This window comes from Candoia aspera, chromosome 5 (genome assembly GCF_035149785.1).
Source record: "Candoia aspera isolate rCanAsp1 chromosome 5, rCanAsp1.hap2, whole genome shotgun sequence".
NCBI classification, from domain to species: Eukaryota; Metazoa; Chordata; class Lepidosauria; order Squamata; family Boidae; genus Candoia; species Candoia aspera.
Genome location: NC_086157.1, coordinates 100,795,830 through 100,820,277, shown reverse-complemented (window position 1 = coordinate 100,820,277; position 24,448 = coordinate 100,795,830). Strand labels below are relative to the sequence as shown.

Genomic DNA, 24,448 nt, shown 5'->3' with positions numbered 1-24,448 from the left:
GCCACAGTGAAAGGGCCCACAAACTTAGAGTCCAATTTCTTGGAGGGTCTGGTAGAGTTCAAAAACTTGGTAGAGAGCCACACTTTGTCTCCTACCACAATCGCTGGCCCCTCCTGTCTGTGAGTATCTGCAGCCCTCTTGTAAGCACTCTTTGCCCTGTTCAGCTGCTCCTTTAACAACTCCTATGCGGCTTGGTGCTCTTTAAGAAAATCAGCTGTGGCTGGAACAGTTCCCTGCTGGGAGGAGGTGGGCAACACCCGACGGTTAACCCCGTAGAGTGCCTGGAAAGGGGACATCTTGGTAGAGGACTGTACAGAATTATTATATGTAAATTCTGCCATGGGTAGCAGGGCTGGCCAATTGTCTTGCCGATAAGTGGTGTAACACCTGAGATACTGCTGTAACCATTGGTTAATTTTCTTGGCTTGCCCATTACTGGCAGGATGATGCGCTGATGACAGGTGGATCTGGACCCCTAATGACTGGAAAAGGGCCCTCCAGAACCTGGAAGTGAACTGTGGGCCTCGGTCGCTCACCAAGTGATTCACCATGCCTCTATACCTAAAAACGTGGTCCATGAACAACTGCGCTGTGGCTGGTGCAGATGGGAGGCCCTTGCAAGGAATAAAATGCGCCATCTTTGTGAAAAGGTCCACCACCACTAGTATGGAAGTCAGCCCCTGGACCGGGGGTAAATCAGTGATGAAATCCATGGAGATTGTATCCCAAGGCCTACTGGGGGTGGGTAGGGGTTGCAAGAGTCCTGTGGGCTTCCCTGGGAGAAGCTTGGCTCGTCTGCAGGTGTGACAAGAAGCAACGTAACCCTTTATGTCTGAAGCCATCTTAGGCCACCAGTAGTCTCTCAGAGCTCTATGGAGAGTTTTGAAAACACCTCCGTGGCCTGCCGTTTGGTGGTCATGGCAAAGTCTCAGTACTTCTTCCCTCAATGAAGGGGGAATATATAATCGCCCACTGTGCCAGAGGATTCCTGCCTCCACATTGAATGGTGAGGCAGTGTCTTGCGGGGCCCTCTGGAGGTCATCCATCCTGGCCATGGCATACGGGTCCTGTTGCTGCTGAGCTCTGACTCTTGTAAATAGGTCCTCTGCTTGTCTGCCTGCTGCTAAAATCTCTGTTTGGCTCCCCCTCATAGACTGATCAAAGTTGTGAGGTTGTAATATAGTAGCCTGTACCTCCTGGTGAGTGGCGGGGGTTGCCTGAAAGGATCGAGACAGGGCATCTGCCAAGCAGTTTTGCACCCCAGGCACATAAGAAATAATAAAATTGAAACGGGAGAAAAACTGGCTCTATCTGATTTGGCGTGGGGTGAGGGATCTGGTGTTTTGTAGAAGCTGTAAATTCTTGTGATCAGTACAAACTTTCACAGGAAGGGCTGCACCTTCCAGCCAGTGCCTCCACTCTTGGAATGCTGCTTTAATTGCCAGCAACTCCTTGTTAAAAACATCATAGTTTTTCTCTGCTGGTGAGAGCATGCATGAAAAAAAGGCACACGGAAGCAATGTACTCTCGGTTTTGTTTGTATATTGCAATAACACTGCCCCAATGGCAATATCTGAAGCATCTGAATGCATTATAAATTGCTTTGTGGGATTAGGGTGTCTTAACAGCGGCTGGGATGCAAAGAGTTGCTTAAATTCTTGGAAGGCTGCTTGCTGTCTCTCCCCCCAAATGAATTTTGATCCTTTCTTCAAAAGCTGTGTGAGGGGTCTAGCCTTATCACTGTAATTTTTTGTAAACCGCCTATAAAAGTTGCAAAATCCTAGATATCTTTGTACCTCTTTAACATTTCGGGGAGGTGGCCAAGAGAGAATTGCCTGGACCTTAGAAGGATCCATGGATATGCCTTCTGTTGATACTTTATAGCCCAGGAAATGTAATTCAGTTAAATCAAAGGCACACTTCTCTAGCTTGGCAAACAGCCTGTTCTCTCTCAGTCTTTGCAAGACATTACGTACATGGGTTACATGATCCTCAGAGAAAATTAATATGTCACCTAGATAAATGACCAGATACTTATCTAGTAAATCAGAGAAAACTTGATTCATAAATCTGGAAAATATGGCTCCTGCGTTAGACAAGCCAAAGGGCATAACAAGGTACTCAAATTTACCAACCTGGTGTCGAAGGCAGTCAGATATTCGTGGCCCTCTTTCATCTGGATCAGATTGTACGCACTCCTGAGATCCAACCTGGTAAAAATGCGTGCCTTCTGTAAGCGGTCTAGCAGATCCGAGATTAAAGGCAGAGGATAGGATTCTTTTTTTGTTATTTTATTGAGGGAACTGAAATCGTGGACCACTCTCATGGGTGTCTCCTGGGTTGCAGGTGCCAATGGGTCAGGCTTCTTTGGTACGAAGAAGGTAGGAGCAGAGGCTGGGGACGTAGATGGTCGGATGAACCCTTTTTGGAGATTAGCGTCCAAGTAATCCTTTAAGGTGGCTAGTTCCTTGGGAGACATGGGATATTGTTTCCTTGCTGGAATCCTGGCTCCTGGTATCAACTCAATGGTGCAATCACAGTCCCTATGGGGGGGGTAGTGCCGTGGCCTCTTGTTCGCTGAAAATGTCTGCGAAATCTGCATACTTGGCTGGCAACTGGACTCCCCCTGCTTCCGTGACTGCGTTGGTTGCTGGAGAGCAGATAGTGGCTTGAATCTTGTGGTGCTGGCATTCCTTAGCTGGGAAGGAGATTGCTCCTGTAGTCCAGTTCAGCAACGGGTTGTGGATCCTCAGCCAAGGCGTGCCTAGGATTACCGGCACATTAAGCGATGCAGTAACATAAAGCTGGATCCACTCAGAGTGGTCTCCCGTTGTCAGTTGCACCGGTTCTGTGAGCCTTCTAATCGGCCCTGCCTTGAGGGGCTGGCCGTCAATGGTCTCCACTTCTATGGGACATGGCAATTCTCTGGTCGGGATGTTGAAGTCTTGTATGGTCTGCACATCAATAAAATTGGTTGAAGCTCCGGAGTCCACGATGGCCTCTAGCTTGACCTGGTGCTCTGGGCTGACATGCATTATTATGGGTAAGTAGTAAAAGGCTTGCCTGGAATCCTTGGAATGAGCCCTCCTTAATTGATTGATGGTCTCCCTGCTGAGCTCTGTGGAGGGAGACCAATGGAGTTTCCCTGGTTGGAAGCAGAGGTGGAGATGGGTCTTGTTTCAGCTGCTTGCCCTGGGGGTCTTACTGAAGTTGCTTGGCCTCTCGCTGGGCAAGCTCTCACCATGTGCCCCTGGGCTCTGCAGTAGAAACAAAGGGCTCTCTCTCTCCTTCTCTGCCTCTCAGCCTCGGAATTCAGCCTCCTGCTCGCCCCAATCTGCATCGGCTCCTCTGGTGCTGAGTGAGTGGATGCTACAGAGAGAGCTGGAAATCCTGGAAACGCTCTGAGGGTCCTGTTTCTCCCAGGCTGCATCTGTCTGAGCTCTTCTAGCCTGGCATCTATGACCACCGACAACTGATATAAGGCTTCTAGGGTAGCTGGTGTTCCCTGGCGCACTAATTCATTCTTAATTTCCTCATCCAGCCCCTGTTTGAATTGGTCTTTTAATGCACTCTCATTCCAGTCTAGATCTCCTGCTAACAACTTGAAATCAGCAATGTAGATTCCCACCCTTTTGTTACCTTGCTTGAGCTTCCGAATTTCCTGGCTGGCAGTGGCTTCTCTGATCGGGTTGTCAAAGTGTGCTTGGAACCCTGCCAAAAAGTTCTGGTAGTCGTTGAGAATTGGGTCGTTGTTCTCCACCATGGGAATAGCCCATTTGGCTGCTGGTCCCTTTAGCAGGCTTAGGATGAAGGTGACTCTGGTTCTGTTCTGTCTGTGGGAAACTCTGCCGGTCTGCTGTCGAAAAACATAGTGCACTGTGTGAGAAAGGTTCTCAACTGTCCTGCTTCTCCTCCAAACGTCTCTGGTAGACTGCCCTGGGATCTCAAGACTACTGGCGGAGGTGCTGCTGCTGCTACTGCTGCTGGCGCCGGTTGTGGGTTAATCGGAGCTGGTTGTTGTAACTGCTGTAGCATGGCAACTTGTAATGTGTTGATCTGGAGATCTACTTGTTGTTGGTGTTGTAGGGCTGCTGCCAATTGCTGGATGGCGAGCTGCATTTCTTGGTTTTCTGCAGACATTTCTAAAAATCTCTCCTTAATTTCTTGTTCCTCCCTCTTTTGATGGGAGTAGGAGTTTGTTAGGATTGTTGTCCTAACAGCCAGGAACCACACTGAGACAAGGAACTGGTCTCTAATGTTTTATTGCTTGTACATAACAGAAATCCTAACGAACTGAAGAAGCGTGGGAAAAACCCAGACATATAAACCCCAAAGGTTAAGGCGGTCCCGATCTGTGTCTCTTTGAATGGCTGCCCAATTCCTCAGTGCTATGCATGCGCTTAACAGTCTGGATGGGAGCCCCCTGCTCGCCATCCTTACTCATGACACTGCCCAGGGCTTTCTTTTGTGAAGGAAAGAAGCGCCTGGCATGCAAAAGAAGGCCCCGACTAGAAGGGGTCTTCTTTTGGGTCCTTCTTTTGTGAACAGAGGCCCTAGCTGGCACAGGAATGGAGGCCCTGGCCAGTGCACAAGAGACGCCCTGGTTGCACTGCTGTGAAAGAAGGCCCTGGTACGGTGGCAGGTAGGGGTGAGACGCCCTGGTTGCACTGCTGTGAAAGAAGGCCCTGGTATGGTGGCAGGTAGGGGTGAGACGCCCTGGTTGCACTGCTGTGAAAGAAGGCCCTGGTACGGTGGCAGGTAGGGGTGGGAAGCAGGGGCAGCTGGTAGCAATGTGTAGGCAGGCAGCTAAAAGGAAGTTGTAAACGCGGGTGGGCTTGAGTAGGCCCAAAGTTTGTTCACATGACTGCAGGAGCAGTGCAATGACTGGAAGTTTGAGGACCAGTTGCAAGTCCCTTTGTTTAGCACCGTCCTAACTTCAAATAGACATTAAGTGAGGACTACCTGTATTGTTAAATGGGGACTGAGGAGAAAACTGTAATGATGAATGTATGGCTATCTCTAATGTGAGATTTGAATTATGGATCCAGTGATAACTAAGTATGGGATTTTAACTCGGCATTTAGTTGTTTTCAAAGTAAATCTAAAATACCCTTTAAATTCAGTACTACTGAGTGTAATTACAAGACTAGGTGTTCCGAATGGTTGTTACTTATGATACTTTCATAATCCTTTATTGTTTAAATGTGAAATACAGGTAGTCTTCACTTAATGACCATTTGTTTAGTGTTGGTTCAGACTTAAGATGGTGCTGAAAAAACTGACAACTGGTGCTCACACTTATGACCGTCACAGTTTCCCTGCAGTCACATGGTCACGATTTGGGCACTTGGCAACTGGTTTGCATTTATGACCATTGCAGCATCCTGTGGTCACGTGATCTCCATTTTCAACCTTCCTGGACAGCTTCTGGCAAGCAAAGTTAATGGGGAACTGCATGATTCACTTAACGACCACCTGGTTCACTTAAGGACTATGGCAACTTGCTTAATTACCGCTGTGAAAAAGGTCATAAAATTGGGTCAGATTCGCTTAATGACCATTTTGCTTAGCAACTGAAATTCTGGTCTCAATTGTGGTCATTAAGTGAGGACTACTTAAACATTCTTTGTTACAAAAGGAAACAAATTGCTAACATGCTATTTTTTGTTGCAGTTGATCCTTCCTATACTGAAATATGTTAAAGGAGAACACTTGTCACCAGATCATTGGCTGGACCTCTTTCGCATTCTTGGTCTCCCTAGGGGTACTAGTTTAGGGACTCTGATGTTTGGAGACCTCCTAAAAGTGGCAGATATCATTGTGGAAAAAGCAGCAGAACTTAAGGTGTGAATTATTTTTCAGTATGCAGAAAATTATTTGAAGAAATTATTGTACATATTTCTAGTTTCCATTTAGAGCAAGGAATGTCCCAAAGTTATTGATTAAGTTAAATAAAAAAGTTATTAAATCAGTTATTTTTCCATAAAGAAGGAATAATTTTCATCAGGTTGTCCTGATAAATTTTTTGTTGAGTGGCACTGAAATTTCATTACACTCTTGTAGTGAACGTTCATATGCCTGCCCTTGAAGACAGTGATCCTTAATAGTAAATTGTGCTATTGAAAATGCTCATTTGTAATTGGGAACCGTCATCTTGTGAAGGAATTTGGCTGGTTGGTGTATGAAGATTAATTATCCAAGATAATTTTGTGAGAGTTTTGTTTTTCTTCCTTCTGTTTCTCCCTACTCGGGATTCTTTGCATAAACTGGCCCTCATATGACCCAAAGGCAGCAAAGACTCCAGGGAAAACCCATATAGATTTAGTATTTCATTTATGGATCCATTATCATAGTAACTGAAATGAAAATCATCCACCAAGTCAGCAGACAACCTGTGGCCTAAGGGGGCTAATCCACTACCTGGGTTGCTGAAAAATGATGCTGGATTTTCTTCCTATTTTGAGGTGGGAAAAAAAAAGATGAGACTTACAATTTGAACCGTAAAATATTCAGATTACATTTAATAAATAAAGAACTTCCCCCAAATTCCTGTCCCAGTTCTTTCTCTCCCACACACTTTGAGGCCTTCATCCCTCAGAATTGTTAAGTGTCTTGGCCACCAGAAGCTTGCCCACTAGATAACTAGGCTGAAAGCAACCTACCTCTATAGACAAAAATTAATAATAAAAAATTAAAGGTAACAGTAAAAATTCCAAGTTTCTATTCTAGCTAAATTTGACTTCAGAAAAAAAAAAACTACATTATATTGTTCCACTTGAAACAATTGCCTCAAGAACTCATACTGACTAATTTTTAATATTGTGACAGAGGTTAAATTTATTTATTTAACAGTATGTTAAACCTGCCCCAATCTGAAGTACTCCTTATAAGAAACTAAAATTGTTTATGGTGTAAAAGTTGAGGTGTTTTGGTTTTAGATGCAGGAATATAGTAAGCTTCTTTTGTGAAGGAAAAAGACTTAAGTTAGATAATTACAGTGGGCAGTTTGTCTACCTGTAGCTTAAAAAATCTGCAGATACTTGCTTTATGCCCACAAAGATTCTTAGACTTTCTCATAAAGGCCAGTATCTCAGTCTTTATATAATTTTGCAGAGATTGTTTGCAGAACACAGTGAATGTTTTCAGCACTCTCTTAACCTAAATAAGTCATTGGAATAAGATTAATGCTTTATCTACATGAGACAGTACTGCAAGGTAGTTGGATGTACATCTGGAGTAATGATGTTCCAAATCACCTAAAGAATGTTATAAACACATATAGACTTGGGGCAAGGATATATCCTTTTTTAACCATCCTCCAAGGGGGAACTGCCTCATTTAAATTGTCTATTGCGGTGTATCTCTTTTCAAACTAGTATGGTTATACGATTGTTTTTTCTGTACTTTTGAGTTAGTATTGACTCCTGGTGACTACCTGGACAAGTAGTGCAGTTTTCTTGGCAAAATTTCGGACGTGGTTTGCCATTGCCTTCAGGCATGAGAATAAATAGGCATAGATCCTTTAGTTTGTTTCAAAGCTTCTCCCTAGAAATAAGATCAGCTTTTTTTTTAATCAACAAAAGTTCCGTATGAGGACCATTTGGGTATCTCAATAGATTTTTTGACTAGTAGTGAAACATGAAACCCACATTCAGAGCAGAATGGCTGGTTCTAAAGTCAAAAGGCCCACTCCAGGTCAGCCAACAGATTTTGACTTTGGAATCACCTGGAAGCTGTACCTACTGTTCTGATGGAAAGTTATCTATTGTTACTCATTTTATTCAGAGCCCTGAAAATATATCACAAATACTGTGTGTATAGTAATATATAAGTAATATAATGTTTAATTAGAAAGGAAATGCAGTGCTTTATAAATCAGTGTTTGAAATTACTTCATTCTTTGGACTTATCTCTTGGTATTTAAATCATTCGCTTAAACAGAATGTTAATTTATATTTGGTAACAGGACTTGAACAGCAGGGCTCATGGTGAAGTCACAATCAGAGAAGCCTTGCGTGAGCTTGAGCTTTGGGGAGCTGGAGCTGTCTTTACATTAACAGATTATGAAGATAGCCAGAGCCGGATGATCAAATTGATTAAGGATTGGAAAGACATAGTCAATCAAGTTGGTGACAATCGCTGCCTACTTCAGTCATTAAAAGACTCTCCATATTACAAAGGCTTCCAAGATAAAGTTTCTGTTTGGGAGAGGAAACTTGCTGAACTGGATGAATATCTACAGAATCTAAATCAAATTCAGAGGAAGTGGGTATATCTGGAACCCATTTTTGGTCGTGGAGCTTTGCCTAGAGAGCAAGCACGCTTCAACAGAGTAGATGAAGACTTTAGGTCAGTTAACTTCACATTATGTCTTTTAATCCAACTGCCTCATGCATTCCTCAGAAGAAAGCACATGCATTGCATGTAAAACTTAAATTAATTTCTTGTATTTTCATACTTTGGGTCATCATCAATAGTTTTAATTGTTTGTTATTATTTTTGGGTTTATATTTGTCCATTATTAAACTAAAGAACAGATAACAGCCTACTTTCACACCATGTTGTTTCCTTTTAAAGATCAATACTTGCAGATATCAAGCAAGATAACCGTGTAATTTCTTTGAATACTCGAGCAGGAATAAGGACTGCCTTAATTACTCTCCTTGACCAACTTCAGAGATGTCAAAAATCTTTAAACGAATTCTTGGAGGTAAACATTTCTGATCACTCCATTTAATAGTGAACTTAGATGATGAACACTGATAGAAGGGGAGTTTGCAGTGCCTCAGACTTTACAGCAGTACAGAAAGGCCTCTAGAAAAAACAACAACCAACTCTAAAGGGGAAAAGAATAGCCCAGTTACCACTAGGCAATCTCAATTGCTGAAGTATGTTGAATATTAGAAAACAAAGGAAGATTTCTACTGGAAGGAATGAAATGGTATAGTGAAAGAGGGCACAGCTGGCTGGAATCTTCAATAGAAAAACTCGTATTTATATATCTATAAATTTATAGATAATCTATAGATTATAATCTGTATATATAGTACATCTATATTATATACATTCCAACCTACTGCTTACTGGGAACATGCTCTTTTTTCAGGTAGTTCTCTCTGGTGAAACAACGTAAGACTTTATGGAGACAAGGTTAAAATAGGGTTTCTCTGTTTTATCTGAACTCAGGAATCCTGGTTAATTTGAACTGTACTTTCTTGAGATGAGCTAAGATTATATCATGGTTTCTAATTTTGCTTTGTTTCTAACTGTAGTTTAAATTAAAATGAATTTCCCTGAATACAGATGTCATTGGGAGTCCTTTAAAAAAATGGAAAAAGATCCTTATATTCTCATGGCAGTTCTAGAAGGGAAGGGAGAATGAATAAGGACAAGGCCTGTGCAAGTTTGTGCATGTAAAGTTAAAATATAGTTGAGTGTTCTATCCTATCTAACTTGGTATCTGTTTGTTCCATGCTTTTGTGGATAAGTATGACCTTTGATGTCAGTAGATTTTATTCCAGAATCACTTCAGTTGTGATTTATGCTCTGGGAGACAAGCCAACACCTGTTTCATCGAAGTACATAATTATGTGAAAAGTAATTATATATCCTGTAATGAATATGCATTTGCCCACTCCCAAAATGCAAATAAATCAATTTAAAAATATGTGTATAAACACATTAAAAATCCACCTAGTTTGCTATCTTTGAAAAATCCAAAATATTTGATAGAGTGGTATTCCAATTTCTTAAAAATTCTAGTGGAAATGGGATTTAGACAAAACATTAATATCCCATCAGTTATGTTCACCAGCACAAGCAATAATCATTATTGATGGACCAAATGCAAACAGTTTTTAAACAAAAATATTATTTTCCCCTGATTAATATAACTGCAGAAATATTTGCATAGAACATTAAGAGGAATAACTATATTCAACGTCTCAATGTAAAATCAACATATAATGTAACAAATTGTTTGCAGATTTTTAAAATTTTTCTTCAAAATTCTAATGGAGATACAATTTGGTTACACTTTTAATTAAATAAATTTAATAGAATAGCAGAAATAGAAATCAATTTTGATTAATTGTGTGCAGCAATCAGTATTGATGAAGAGTCACAAAAATGCTTTCAAGACACTTCTGGCCATCACATTACTGTAGTCTTGGTGGATTCTGATATTATAGAGGAATTGTTTCACAGGATTAGCACCAATTAAGCAAAAGTTAATTATAATCCTGTCCTAAAAAATTAAACCTTACTATTGTTTAGGATAATATTCTTGTTAATAATTTTATTTCTGCTTCAGAAACCTCTGTTTCTGTTAACACTTATTTGCTTTCATACATGAGAAAGTGTTATTTCTACATAATTATAAAAAAACTAAGATTAGGAGATCATACTGTATAAATTTCATTTAAAACATTCCTGTAATTTTGAAAGAGGTACAGTACATATAAGTTGAATTAATGCTGGATTCTCAGTCTGTTACAGCAATGTGATACTTCCTTGATAATAAATTATTTTTTTTCATAAATCCATATTTTAAATTATCTTTGAAGTCTGCAAAGGAGAGTAGTTTTCAACCCATCCTATGCACACTCTGCCATTCTTCAGTGACCTAAATTTTAAATGTGTGTGTCTTCATGCAGGTATGCACATACTGAAACAATCATTAAAATTTCGATTAGAACTTCCTATTATTAGACACTAGCTTATTGATAGAAAACTATTTCTCCTGAATATATTTTATAAAAAATTTGGTCATAAGTTCCAAACTGGTTTCAAATGAGACAAATATAATTGCCTTAAGTTTATGAGGATTTAAGAATATTAATAATGTTTGAATGATATATATCCATATCATTTAAAAATCAGAAGAACCTCTTTAATAAGATATAAAACTCTCATATCAAAGACATCTTCTTTAAAGAGTATGTAAACAGGACTTGGGATTTAAACTTGTTAAATCATCTTGGAACACTTTATAGTATATAAAACATTCGTTTTAAATCTGTTGCAGCAAGTTATGAACAATGGATTAAAAATAATTAATATATGGTACTAACCCCCCTTAAATATCATTATATTAATCAAAGTCCTTCTAGATTGTTGGAGGGTTTGTAATCAAACTAATAGATATTGCCATTTGTAGTGGCAGTATTCTTTTTAGTAATTCATTTTGACAATAACAGTCTTTAATAGAAATGCTAGCATGTCTTTGTTGTCTGTTTCCCTAAGACATATCAAATGGTGCAACATAAGTATTTAATTCAGTTTTTCTTGCTAGCTGCTAAATTTACCACAGCAAAATACAAGAACATTCTAAGAACATCTTTCTTTAGATTAATGGTATTTAAAATGGGGAAAATGGCATTGGCTAAATATTAATAGAACAAATGTTCTTAAAGAATACTTTAAATTAGAGATCATACCCACACTGAAGCTGAAGTGCTGCACAATCCTAATATCTAGGAGCTTTCAAGTTAGGTTTTTTTTCACTTGTATATTGTTTTCTTATTTTTTGTGTTTGTTTTTCATTTCCAAAGTTCTTTTTTTTTTTTGAAGAATAAGCAAGGGATAGAAGGAGACTCAGTTAATCTTTTTTGGTGTGAAGCTAGGGATGTTTCGGTTCACAGTTCTTCCTGATTTCATTTTTGGAAAGATACGAGTTATAGCATTAGGGTAGCAAAATTATCACTATACTGTCTTGGAGGAGCAGACTGAATTTATTTATTTGTAAACAGGAAAAGCGTTCTGCATTCCCTAGATTTTATTTCATTGGAGATGATGATCTTCTGGAAATCTTGGGTCAGTCTACTAATCCATTAGTTATCCAGTCTCATCTGAAGAAGCTGTTTGCTGGTAAGAATGGTAAAGAATCATAGAATTGTACAGTTGGAATGGACCACAAGCATCATCCAGTCCAACCCCCTACAAAGTGCAGGAAAGCCTCCATGAGAGGTGACTCTCCAGCCTCAAAATCCTCCAGAGATTGAGACCCACAACCTCCATAGGTAGACTGTTCCCCTGTGGTAATGTCTTACTTGTTGCTAAGCTAAAGAGCTTTAGAAATTTCTCCATCCCTCACTGTTACTTACAGCAGTATAAAATCTTCTCTCCCATGCCAAAGATTTACAAAGTGTTTTTCCTCCTAACATTTCCATTCTTTGCAACTTTTGCAAAGGGTTAGGGTGACACCTTTTTAAAGAATCACTTAAGTCATGCAAGTATACAGATTTGTACAGAAATATTTTATTTATTTATTTAAATTTATTGGCCACCCAACTCCAGTGGGAGGATTTGATATATTTTTTTAAAAATGATCTGGTTGTCACAGAGGATAACTACTTACTTAATTTTCCCTCCCACACTATTGCAGAAGACATCAGGAGACCCACAGAGTATATCACTCTTACTATTGATTGTTATTGATCACATCTATCCTTTCCTGATTTACTTGCTAGCAAGAGAGATCTGCACTCTCCTACAGAAATTTGTACTCTACTAGCCTCTAGTTAGTAATCAATGTTAGTAATATTCGACATAGATAAAACTTAAAGAAGAGACTTTGAAATAATCTGGATAAATCTTTTCAAACCTAGCATTTATCTTCTGGAGGGTGGGAGTGAATTTTTTATAGGTTTCTGACAATGGAAGATTTTGGTTACAATAGGTTTCCCTTGAAAGAGTAACGAAAATGTTCTTATATTCTTTTTTAGTAGTACAATGGAAATAGGAAAAATGTAAATTAAAATCTATTTACAGAGCTAAAATAATTTTTTATGAGTCCAGCTTTAAAAAATGCTGTTTTCATTTATTTATACATGTAATTATTATTATATTTCCAATGGATAATGAGTTGTGGCCAATACTTCAATTTCATTGGCAGATAATGTTCTGCAATCCCTTCCCATACCCATTCTGGATGATGGCAGGAGTATTCATAACAGATCTGAAACATACATGGCAGAACAGTAATGTGAGCAAAATTGGCTTCTATTATGTTGGATGCAAACCTTTGAATGTATTACAAAACATAGTGCTTTAATTTGACTTCAAATGGATTTCCACTTTTAAAACAGCATATTATAATCCACATTTGTGCTTGTGTAAAAAGGTGATATAACTATATTTGGGATGTGCACAAAACAGAAAATAGGTATCGTCTTGACCCTAATATAAACCATCACATTGCAGAACTTCTGCTAAACTGTTTCAGAGTAGCCTCTGTATGATAACAGACACAAAATTTGAATATTTAATTGTTGTTTGTTTCGGTCAAACCAAAACCCTGATTTACAGGACAAGTAGGGCAAGTACATCACTCACTCAGTAATTGTGCTTTTATGTAATATGTACTCATAGGGAAGCACAATACAACAACAATACAAATCACAATGCAATATAATCAAATAAATTATGTAACAAATACTACAACCATCATTCTTCAAAACCCATAAATATCTTGAAAAAAGAAACCTTTTAATTCTGTTTTTAAAGAAGTTCAGGAGATCAGTCTCTAGGCATTATTCCAAGGGAAGTTGATTTTCAAAGAATAGGTGCTAATAGACAAATTGGTCTACATGCCTGTCCCTTATGGATCGGGCTCCCATTGTAATATCCCACCAGGCTTCCCACCCCTGATCTTCTCAGTGTCTTCAATCTCTCTTTCCAGCTGCTGCAACTGATGTCTTTGGCTTCTTTCCACTCTCCTCCTCACCTCAACCCTCTTCTGCCTAGAACAACTTAATTTCAGCCCATATCCAGAACAGTTCAGATGCAGACCACCCAAAACCAGCTGTTCTGTACACAGAAGGTTTTACATATTCCTATATTAAACTAATCAATTTTATATTATTCCATTAATTAACAGGAATTCACAGTGTAAGCTTTGATGAAGATTATAAAAACATTATTGCAATGAAATCTTTAGAAGGTGAAACTGTACCTTTCAAAAATAAAATTCTGCTATCCAATGATGTTGAGGTAAGAACGTAAGCTCCCCCAATTTCCCACCTGTGAAAATTAAGTGTGTTAACATGGTTTATTAGGTTTTCTTGATATATTTATTTCCTAGGTATGGCTGAACAAATTGTCTTTAGAAATGAAGGAGACGTTAAAACAACTATTGGTTGACTGCATAACCACTGGGAAAAGATTACAGGGTTCAATTGATCCATCACTTTTCCCCTCACAGGTAAGCTTGTTTCTTTCTATGCAAAAACAATATTACAGTTTTGCAAGCAAGAGGGATTTTGTGTATATGGTAGTATTTGCTTATTAATTTTTAGCTCAACCATTCAGTAGAATTAAATTTGAATCCAAAATAAATATTTGAATATATCTATTGAATAGTTGATCTGAAAAGAAATAAATTTTGTTTGCAGTTTGGATTACATGCAACATCACACAGATGTTCTTTCCTTTGCACTTATCCCCATCCCTCAAGCTGTCTGCATTCCTGCAACATCCATTGAATCTTTGGGACATATGCTGAAGGTTGTGGGTAGAATAATCCTTTATCTGTTGGAACCTTGTTCTAGTGACTGACAGACAGCATTGCATGCAATCCTTTGAATTAAATTTTGATCCAAAGTAAATCAGAGTATATCCATTGAAATCAATAGGATTTGTGTTAAACTTGACTAACTGAAGTCCCATTGATTTTAATCATTTTGCTTCAGTCTGGAACCATCCCAATAGTTAAACTGAGTTATCCATGAAATAATATTGTAGAGTGCTCAACGACTACAGTAGCTCTTAGCCAAGTTCTACCAGTCTGGACTACTCTGTTTCAGGATAAAGCTATTGTGTTTGCTCTAGCCAGTTCCTTGCAGTGCAAGTAGCACCATCATGAGGTAGATATACTATATCTTGCATTTGTATGTCATTTGGAAGGTACAGCATAGTGTAGCCATTTGTTCATTGTGCTTAACCTATTCTCTCAGAGGCACGAGTCATTAGCAGCTTAATCCATGCTCTGAACTCTTGGATCATCATTACTTTTAAACATTCATTTTTTTTTATATTCATATAGTATTGATGATTTAATCAGCTGCTTGATGACCTGTACCCTATTACAGTTTCAGCAGGAGAGTATTGTGGATTTGTTGTTTGGTTAAAACTAAAAGAGGTAGTGTGATTTCTTTAAATAGCCATCATGGAATACTATTAAATGCTAAAACATGTTCTTGTTTATGCATATTGTTTTCCCAATAGATTCTGTGTTTGGCTGAACAAATTCAGTTCACAGAAGATGTTGAGTATGCAATCAAGGAATGTAATTTGCAACAGATAGAATTAGAACTGATGGCTAAATTGGAGCATTATACCAGTATAGATACTAATATAGAAGACTCAGGCAATGCAGGTATGGAAGAAGATAACAGGTATAATTTGTTAAAATAATTTCATATGCATGATACAGACTTTTTAAATCATCCTAATAGCATACTGAGCGCAGCCTCTTGCTGTTTGGAATGATCTTCTTCCCAACATACAGCTGGCCCTGACCCTGCAGGCATTTAGGAAGGCGGTTAAGACCTGGCCTTTTCCCTGGACCTTTGGGCCAGAATGAGTCCCCATGTTTAGGAGTTACAGTATACCTCAGTTATGTTTGCCATTTATTTCTACTTGGTTTTAATGATACGTACTGGGGTTTTTTTTGTATTAGTTGGTTTTGATTTTCTTTCTTTTTTTCTTTCCTTTTTGTATGCCATCCTAAGTCACATTGTCTGAGTTGGGTGGCCTGTCAATACTTTAACTAACTAAATAAATATTACGATTTATTAAGGTTTTATCCATTTGACTATAGGAGAATTCACATATTATGTTAATCCACAGTTTTGTTCACCGTGGCTTGTTTACTGAGCCAATTTCAAATGAAGCTGTAAAGCATAATTTGCAAACTAAAGGGTGAAATCTTCTATCTCACATGACTGGAAAAATGGTAAAATAATATACCCCTGGAGTTTTGTTTGAGCCTCAAATTAATTTGCATTGAGTATTTCTCATATCTTTATTTTTATTTAATTATTCAATTTTTATCCTGCCCCTCTGTGCAAATTATACATTTCAAACTGCACTGTATAATATCTTTTAATTTTAAATTTTCAGAAAACTATGTGCACTAGTTGTCTTTTATACTATTAGAGTTACTGCTGGATAACTATCAACATTTGTTGGTGTTATACAGTGTTCCTTTTATTACTTTTCATATCTAAGCTTATGGTAAAGCTATAATGGGTAAACCCATATAAATTAAGCTTATTTTAAATTGTAATTTTTTCCCCCAGAAACTGGAATCCTTGAGTTAAAACTTAAAGCCCTAATTTTGGATGTTATTCATAACATTGATATTGTACAACAGCTAAACGAGGCTCAGGTCCATAGTACTGATGATTGGGCCTGGAAGAAGCAACTCAGATTTTATCTTAAGGATAAAAAGTGTTATATTCAAATGGTGGATGCTGAACTACAGTATACTTATGAATATCAGGTATTCTAATTGTAGTACAAATTGTGCCTTATTCTTATTATTTCATTCTCTTCCTCATATTACATTCCACTAAATGTACAAAAGCACACAAATTGTTTTAATCAGCACTAGACTGCAGTCCCACAGGCAATTGCCTGAAGTAAGTCCATTCACCTTTGTAGAATTTATTTCTGAGTAGACATGTAGAATTATACTATAGGTGTAACAGGAAATGTGATAGGAAAGGGAAAAACTGCCTGGTTTTCAATTATTTGGAATTTGTAGCATAATTCTTTGAGTCTTAGCATTAATAAAAGTGAATACATTTCCATTCCATATGATTCTCTTGGAACTCTGTGTATCAGGTATTGTCTTTTGTTAGAGTTCTAATTTTTTACTTCTTTCACACACTTGTGCCTGTATTATAACATGGTTGTTTTGAAGATTGTAGAAAAATAATATGGTTTATCTTTTCATGGCTAATTTTAATAGGAAAAAAAAAATCCCTAGAACTTGGGGCCTGGGTTAGATACGAACTTTTGTTTGCTGAAAGAAAACTGTAATCATCTGATCTTTAACCCCTTTCACAATTCTGTTCGGAATCCCCTCCTCTCACAGAGCATCCATTAGTAGGTTTCCTTCCATTGCAAGTAGTAGGCTTAAGGAAAAAAGGAGCAATTGTAATGAAGGCCAAGGGTTAAAGCATCTCCTGTATGATCCTGATTGTATGATCCTGTATGATACTCCTCTTGATCTGGCACAAACTATTTCTGCAGGCAGTTTTAAACAGACAGACAAGCTTGCAAGTTATTCCATCTTGCAACCTTTGACGGAAATGTTTTTGAATGAACATACACATGTTGTATTTAATTTGGCTCCAAGGTCTCTTTTAATAACGTATTTTCTGTATGTTCCACATAATGCTTTTGTAGATAATTCAGTAAAGTTGCAAATGTTTGCATATTTGCATGGTTTTCAGCATTATTGAAATACATGAATACTTAATTTGGACTTCACTTTTATTGCTTGTGTTAATCTGGACAATTAGGTTGAGTCCATAAATTTCATCATATTTTATTGGTTTTAAACTTTTAGGGGAATTCACCAAAGCTTGTTTATACACCATTAACTGACAAGTGTTACCTTACGCTCACTCAAGCTATGAAGATGGGCCTTGGAGGAAATCCCTATGGCCCAGCTGGAACTGGCAAGACAGAATCTGTAAAGGCTCTAGGAGGATTACTTGGAAGACAAGTTTTGGTGTTTAACTGTGATGAGGTGAAGTAAAGTATATCAACACAATTCTAAGTGTTATATGAAGACCGTTCATATGCCTTGTTGATTGATTGATTGATTATGTGCCATCAAGTTGTTGACTCTTAGCAACTTCCCAGCAATAGACCCTTCTCCAGAGAGCTAGGTCTTCACATAATGTGTCTGAAGTAGGATAATTTGAGCCTGGTCATTGTGCCTCGACTGAGAACTCTGGGTTGATTTGTTCGATTTGTTTGTTTTCTTGGCTGTCCACAGTATTCTGAGGAGTGTTCTCTAACACCGAAGTTCAAAAGCATCAATAAGAAAGAGTATCCTGCTTCTTCAAAGTCCATATATGCCTTGTTAGCTGCCCAGAATTAATTTGATTAAGATGGATGGCCATATAAATTTGCAAAATGAATGAATGAGTGAATGAGTGAGTGAGTGAGTGAGTGAGTGAGTGAGTGAGTGAGTCCTGGTTTAAGTTATAAAGTGTGGTGGCCAAAGCTTTTTTGGCTGAAATTGGGTATAGACCAGTACACTGAGCATGTTAAGTAAAGAGATGATGATTGTTCCCTTTGTAATCCCTTTGTAATGCAAAAAACATATCCTGAATAAATAAATAGAAATATTTATCAAATTGTTAAGTTTATTCAGATTTCATTTCTCCTTCAACAACAACCTCAGTGTCTGTAGCGGATGAGATCAGAAGTGAATGCTTTCCATGCCAAGTATTTCCTTTTTTTTAATTCCTTTTCTTGTTTCCTTTGTAAAATACTTTTTAAAAAGAATCCAAGACTCCAGTGTTTATATTAAGATAGAAAGAGCAGAAACCGTGCAAGCAGAAAAATCTGCTCCCTGCAATGTTTAAATAAGCCCCATTTCACCTCCCCAAGGCTTTGTTACTTTTCTAACGAACTTTAATCATTCATTACACTTTTTTATTTAGGAAAAGGAATATTATATAACATGTAGCTGAAGTAACATTCCCTGCTTATTTTAAGGGCATTGATGTGAAATCAATGGGGCGAATATTTGTTGGCTTGGTGAAATGTGGAGCGTGGGGCTGTTTCGATGAGTTTAATCGTCTGGAGGAAGCTGTACTCTCTGCTGTATCTATGCAGATTCAGACAATTCAACATGCTTTGAAGAAACACCAACCTGTTTGTGAATTACTTGGAAAAGAGGTACAAAATCTTAAACTCTTACGACATATACATATACATATTTTTGCTGCAGTGTAACCTCAGGGATCAGAAAAACCTATCCAGTAGGGTGAGGTGAATCATAGACTCATCCCAAATAATTTGTTTCGGCCAAATCCTGAGATGGCAAAGTCTCAGGCAGGGCCCAAGAGAAATGCCACCAAGCTCTAGCCAGACAAGGACATTTGAAGGTGAATATGGGACATGGGATATGACTTTCAGAAACTTAGGCTGAACACCTTCTAAAGTAGGGGCATCCTTAATAACTGGAAAACATCTGTCTTAGCTTCATGTGTGAAGGAAGTAGCCTCAAGATCCACCTGATTTTTCAACTTGTGATTTCTTGCCGTGCATTAGAAAAAAGTGTTGAACATTTGTAGTAACTTCAGTTATAATTCCAAGGATTTTATTAATTGCAATTTTTTAATATGTATATCTTGCGTAAATACAATTTTCCAGGAGTTACATAGAGTAATAAAAGGGTTTAAAGTCTGTTGGATCTGTCTCTTTAGATCAAAGCAGTGTCCCCTTAGTATTTGGGTTTAGTTAGGGACTGATATCTCACAGCACAAAGCCAAGAAATGACTTATGATTGGAGTGCTCTGTATCTCTTGTCATACTGGCAAAAGGTGAATGAGAAGATACGGAAGAATGTCAGCCATCTGAATGTCTTTCAGATGCTTATAATGTTATATGAAATATACAACATGCTTCGGTGTTTACATAGATCGTTAAGTTCCTATTTCATGGTTTGTATAGGTTATTGAGTTTTTACTGAAGATGTATATATATATTTAAATATCAGGTAGAAATGGATCATAATTCTGGAATTTTTATTACCATGAATCCTGCTGGGAAAGGCTATGGAGGCAGACAGAAATTGCCTGACAATCTCAAACAGCTTTTTAGACCAGTTGCTATGACTCGTCCTGATAATGAGCTAATTGCAGAAGTGATACTATATTCAGAAGGTTTTAAAGATGCTAAACCTCTGGGAAGAAAACTGGTGGATATTTTTAATTTAGCACGGTAAGTGTTTGGGGGTCTTTTTTCATTCCCCTACCCCCAGGCAGTTTATTACCTCCCCCTCCTTCTTGTCTTGTTCCTCCATCTTCATCTTTAGGGAATAAGCATTTCAACTCTCTTTGTTCTGTTTAGATACTTTTCAGTATTACCATAAAAGGCCTTTGTTTTTCCTGAACATTATAAAATTTAGGAGATGTAGAACCTCTGCAGCATTCCTGAAATCATGTTATTTTGATTTAATATAGCAGACAACATGAGATTTGAACTAGGACCCAATCAAGACAGTAGTTTGTCTGATGGTCTTAGGCAAGCTTTGCTACTCTGTTTTAAACCATTGTGTCTGACGTGGGTTAGGCAGAAGAAGAAAACCTGAAAGTTGTCAGTATGAGGAAATCAGAGGAGATTTTATTAGGAAAACATAGGCTATGTAATGTGTAATTGTTAGAAAATAATATTATCTGATGCTGTTTAACAATGTTAATAGATAAAAATGTGATAGATGTAAAAATGTATAATCAATGGAAACAGTAAAATGTGTATACTATACTTTTTAATAGCTGGAAAAGGAGAAATATAGTGCTTTTTTCTGAGGTTGAAAAACACTTGGAAATTCTGATCCAGATCAGATAGGGATTTATTAATTTGAAAATAGATTATGGATTCAGGTCATTATTTTCTTGTGTTCTGAAATTTAGTTGGACAAGTGAGGAGCGCAGATGATTTTAACACTGATGTCAAATGCTGTGGTTAAATTAAATTGTTGATAAAAATGGGTGGAAAAAATGAGGCTAATATCACCCCCACAAATGAAGAAAAAATACAACAATTTTTTTCAAGTAAATTTGAAATTTAAGAACTGGGTTATATTTAGTGAGATTAGTTAATCTTCAGAGGCCTTTATTTTAATGCTTTTTCCACTGGCTTTGATAGGATCAAACTTTCAGCAAATAATCTGTCCCTCTGAGCTTTTTTTATGTCAAAATCAAGATTTATGATATGTCTCCTTATCACGATGTTGCTCTTTTGTTGCCTTAGTCCCATTGGGACATAATACTGATTTATAACTTATTTTTATCATGTTTTGTTAAAGTAAAAGCCATTCCTCAAAATTTCAACAAAAAACAAGCTGTTTTCTCATAAGTTCCTCATTAATTTGATATTCCCCTGTGGATAAATGCCCAAGTGCTACATGCAATACCCAAAGACAAGGAAGTTCCATTGTATCACCCATTTTCTTACCATTGTAGTTATAGAAATGGGTCATAGAATGTGAACATTTTCCTCAAAGATATTGGCCATTTTCTGCAAGACTACTATAAAAAAGGGGGAAAAAATGCTATTAGCTCACACATCCTGCATATGAAAACTTGTTAGCCTTCTTAACCAGTTTTTCCTCTCTTTCTTGCACCAAAGCCCTTCCATGTGTGATTAATACATACATTAATACATGATAGGAAAAAGATTAAAAATTATTTTTTTCACCATTCAGAGAGCTCTTGACACCTCAGCAGCACTATGATTGGGGCTTGCGAGCACTGAAGACTGTTCTGAGGGGATGTGGAAATCTTCTTCGACAGCTGAAAAAGAATGGAATGAAAAAGAAAGGTAAAGAACATTACTCTACAAAGATTTATTCAAATGTTTGCATTCTGAGCATGTTGTTTTTATTTTCATTTGTATTATATGCTTGTTAAAACTTCCCAGAATTTTGACTTAAAACTTATGGCTTTAAAAGCCTATTACCTGAAAGATATGCATTTCTGTTGTGCTTCTAAAAGGTAAACTAGTTTGCTTATATTGCAGCTTCATGCAAAAATAAATTGTATTGTATTTCTTTTTTTCCACACAGTTAATGAAAGCCACATTGTGGTCCAAGCTTTGCGTCTTAATACCATGTCCAAGCTTACCTTTGCAGATTGTGCACGGTTTGATGCATTAGTTAAAGATGTCTTTCCTGGTGTTGCCTTTAATGATGTAGATTATGCTGAGTTAGATAGTGCTTTGCAAAAAGCCTTTGAGGAGGCCAATCTGGAAATCATATCTACCCAGGTAAATATCCACTATTACTCTAGATACTGTAATAGTGATTACTTTAACCTTTATCTTTCTTTATATGTAATCTGTGATTTCACACAGACTTTTAGGCAATTTTTATCCATCCATCCATCCAGATTATTTGGTCACCTACCTACCATGCAACTCTGGGTGGTTAACAATCAGTAAAACAACAACTGTGAAATAATAAAACAACAGACAGTTAAACAGTTAAAACAACATATCGCACTTGGGGTGACTCATAATTTGTACACTCACTTCCTTGAAGATAGGCTCATCTAGGATCCTAACAGCTGCCTGAGGCAAAGCCAAGGTTTTCAGTAATTTATGAAAGGCTGGCAGGGCCAGGGCCATCAAGATATTGGCTATTATTTATTTATTATTTGTTTGTTTGATTTCTTTAGCCGCCCATCTCAGCAAGTGACTCTGGGAGGCTTACAACAATAAAACTATGAAACAGTTAAAACAATTACAATTAAAACAATTAAAATATAAAAATGCAAAATAAATATACATGGCTGCCAAATAAGCAATGTATGGATGTTAATACAGCCAAGAGGCGGGACCATCCACACGCTCGAGGCCCCAGGCCCAGGCACAAAGCCAGTTCTTCACGGCCTTACGAAAGGCTGACAGGGTTGGGGACATCCTAATTTCTGGAGGGAGAATGTTCCAGAGGACAGGCACTACAGAAGAGAATTATGCTTTTTACAAAAAGAAAAAAATTAAAGGAAAAAAAGTCTTAATTACATTGTGACTGAAAACATGCACATTGTTATATGAATGAATGTATGGAAAAAATAAAATGAAAGAGGGCAAAACTGAAACCTTTGCTTGTTTTATACCTTACTAAATCCTGTTAATTATTATGGCACTCATTCTTGCAAAAATGAAGGCAAAGTCATAGTTTTGAATGGTTAATTTGTAGAATAAAACACATTTGATTTAGATGTGATATTTAAGGATACCCTAAGCAGTAGTCTCATATGCCTTCTCAATGGCACCACTACTTTTTGTGAATAAATTTGACTTATGTATATATTTATGGTCTAGTGGTTAAGGCAATGGGCTATAAATCAAGAGGCTGTGAGTTCTAGTCCCACCTGAAGCATGAAAGCTGGCTGGGTGACCTTCGGACAGTCCCTCTCTCTCAGTCCAAGAGCCAATCAGGCATGGTATGAGAGTTCTAAGACAACGGGCTATAAACCAAGAGGCTGTGAGTTCTAGTCCCACCTCAGGCATGAAAGCCAGCTGGGTGACCTTGGACCAGTCACTGTCTTTCAGCCCAACTCACCTCACAGGGTGGTTGTTGTGGGGAAAATAAGAGGAGGAAGGAGTATTTGGTACGTTCGCTGCCTTGAGTTATTTATAAAAATAATAAAGGTGGGTTATTAAATAAATAAATAAATAATCTGTCCCCCAATATATGCTTGGCCCCAACCCTGCCTGCCAGGCTTTTTCCCCAGGCCTTTGAGTCCCAATAAGTGGAGTCTCAGTTGTTAGTTGCAGTACATTTTAAGGTTCTTACTTGCTTTCTTGCTTTCTTGGATTGGCATATGTATATGTATATTTGATTTTTATATGCCACCCAGAGTCACTCTGTTGACTTGGGCAGCCATAGAAATCGTATAAATAAATAGATAGTCTTCTTTCCTAATAAATGAAATTCTGAAAATGTCTGTGGTTATTAAGATGGAGGGAATATAAACATATATTATCTTTTTATGTGCTGTGAAGATAAAGAAGGCTTTGGAATTGTACGAGCAGCTCCGCCAAAGAATGGGTGTGGTTATCGTCGGCCCAAGCGGTGCAGGCAAATCAACCCTTTGGCGGATGTTAAGAGTAGCACTTGGAAAGGTTGGCAAAGTGGTGAAGACATATACCATGAACCCCAAGGCCATGCCTCGCCGTCAGTTACTTGGTCAGATTGATATGGACACAAGAGAGTGGTCGGATGGTGTGCTGACAAACAGTGCTCGACAGGTAGTACGAGAACCTCCAGGTAGGCATGTTTTTCTTTAAATTTGCAGGTATTAAATTTTATTTAAGGAGTCTTACTTTTTGATTATATGTGAATTTATGCAGATATAGGTCAAATTAGAATGTTTTTTCCCCTGGTTAAACATGCATAGCATTTCAGACTTAATTTGGTCAGATATATATCATAATAAAAATACCAAGCTAATTGTTGCAGTACATTCACACTTTCTGCCTTTATTATTATATTTATTATTATAATAACATATTTATTTGTACAAAATTGTCAGTTTAAAACCACTAATAACACTACTGTTTAGTAATTACTAGTGTTACATTATAAAAGAGCAATAAAGCATCTCATGGTAGTCGGTTAACAAGGAAAAACCTAATGACTAATAAGAATTCATTTTAATTTTAGGTACTTGTGAAGAATATAGCAATCTGA

At 37.7% G+C, this 24,448-nt stretch overlaps 1 protein-coding gene across 1 annotated transcript in view; it reads left to right on the top strand.

Moving 5' to 3' along the window:
- Window positions 1–24,448, top strand: part of DYNC2H1 (dynein cytoplasmic 2 heavy chain 1) — a 191,783-nt gene that overhangs the window by 42,057 nt on the left and 125,278 nt on the right. Inside the window, exons 25-38 of the mRNA XM_063305843.1 lie at window positions 5,674–5,844; window positions 7,967–8,349; window positions 8,578–8,710; window positions 11,751–11,868; window positions 13,880–13,992; window positions 14,084–14,203; window positions 15,226–15,376; window positions 16,302–16,504; window positions 17,579–17,761; window positions 18,742–18,924; window positions 19,748–19,971; window positions 21,458–21,573; window positions 21,818–22,017; window positions 23,761–24,025. Coding sequence (XP_063161913.1) covers window positions 5,674–5,844; window positions 7,967–8,349; window positions 8,578–8,710; window positions 11,751–11,868; window positions 13,880–13,992; window positions 14,084–14,203; window positions 15,226–15,376; window positions 16,302–16,504; window positions 17,579–17,761; window positions 18,742–18,924; window positions 19,748–19,971; window positions 21,458–21,573; window positions 21,818–22,017; window positions 23,761–24,025 — 2,563 coding nt within the window. The remainder of the gene's footprint in view (window positions 1–5,673; window positions 5,845–7,966; window positions 8,350–8,577; window positions 8,711–11,750; window positions 11,869–13,879; window positions 13,993–14,083; window positions 14,204–15,225; window positions 15,377–16,301; window positions 16,505–17,578; window positions 17,762–18,741; window positions 18,925–19,747; window positions 19,972–21,457; window positions 21,574–21,817; window positions 22,018–23,760; window positions 24,026–24,448) is intronic.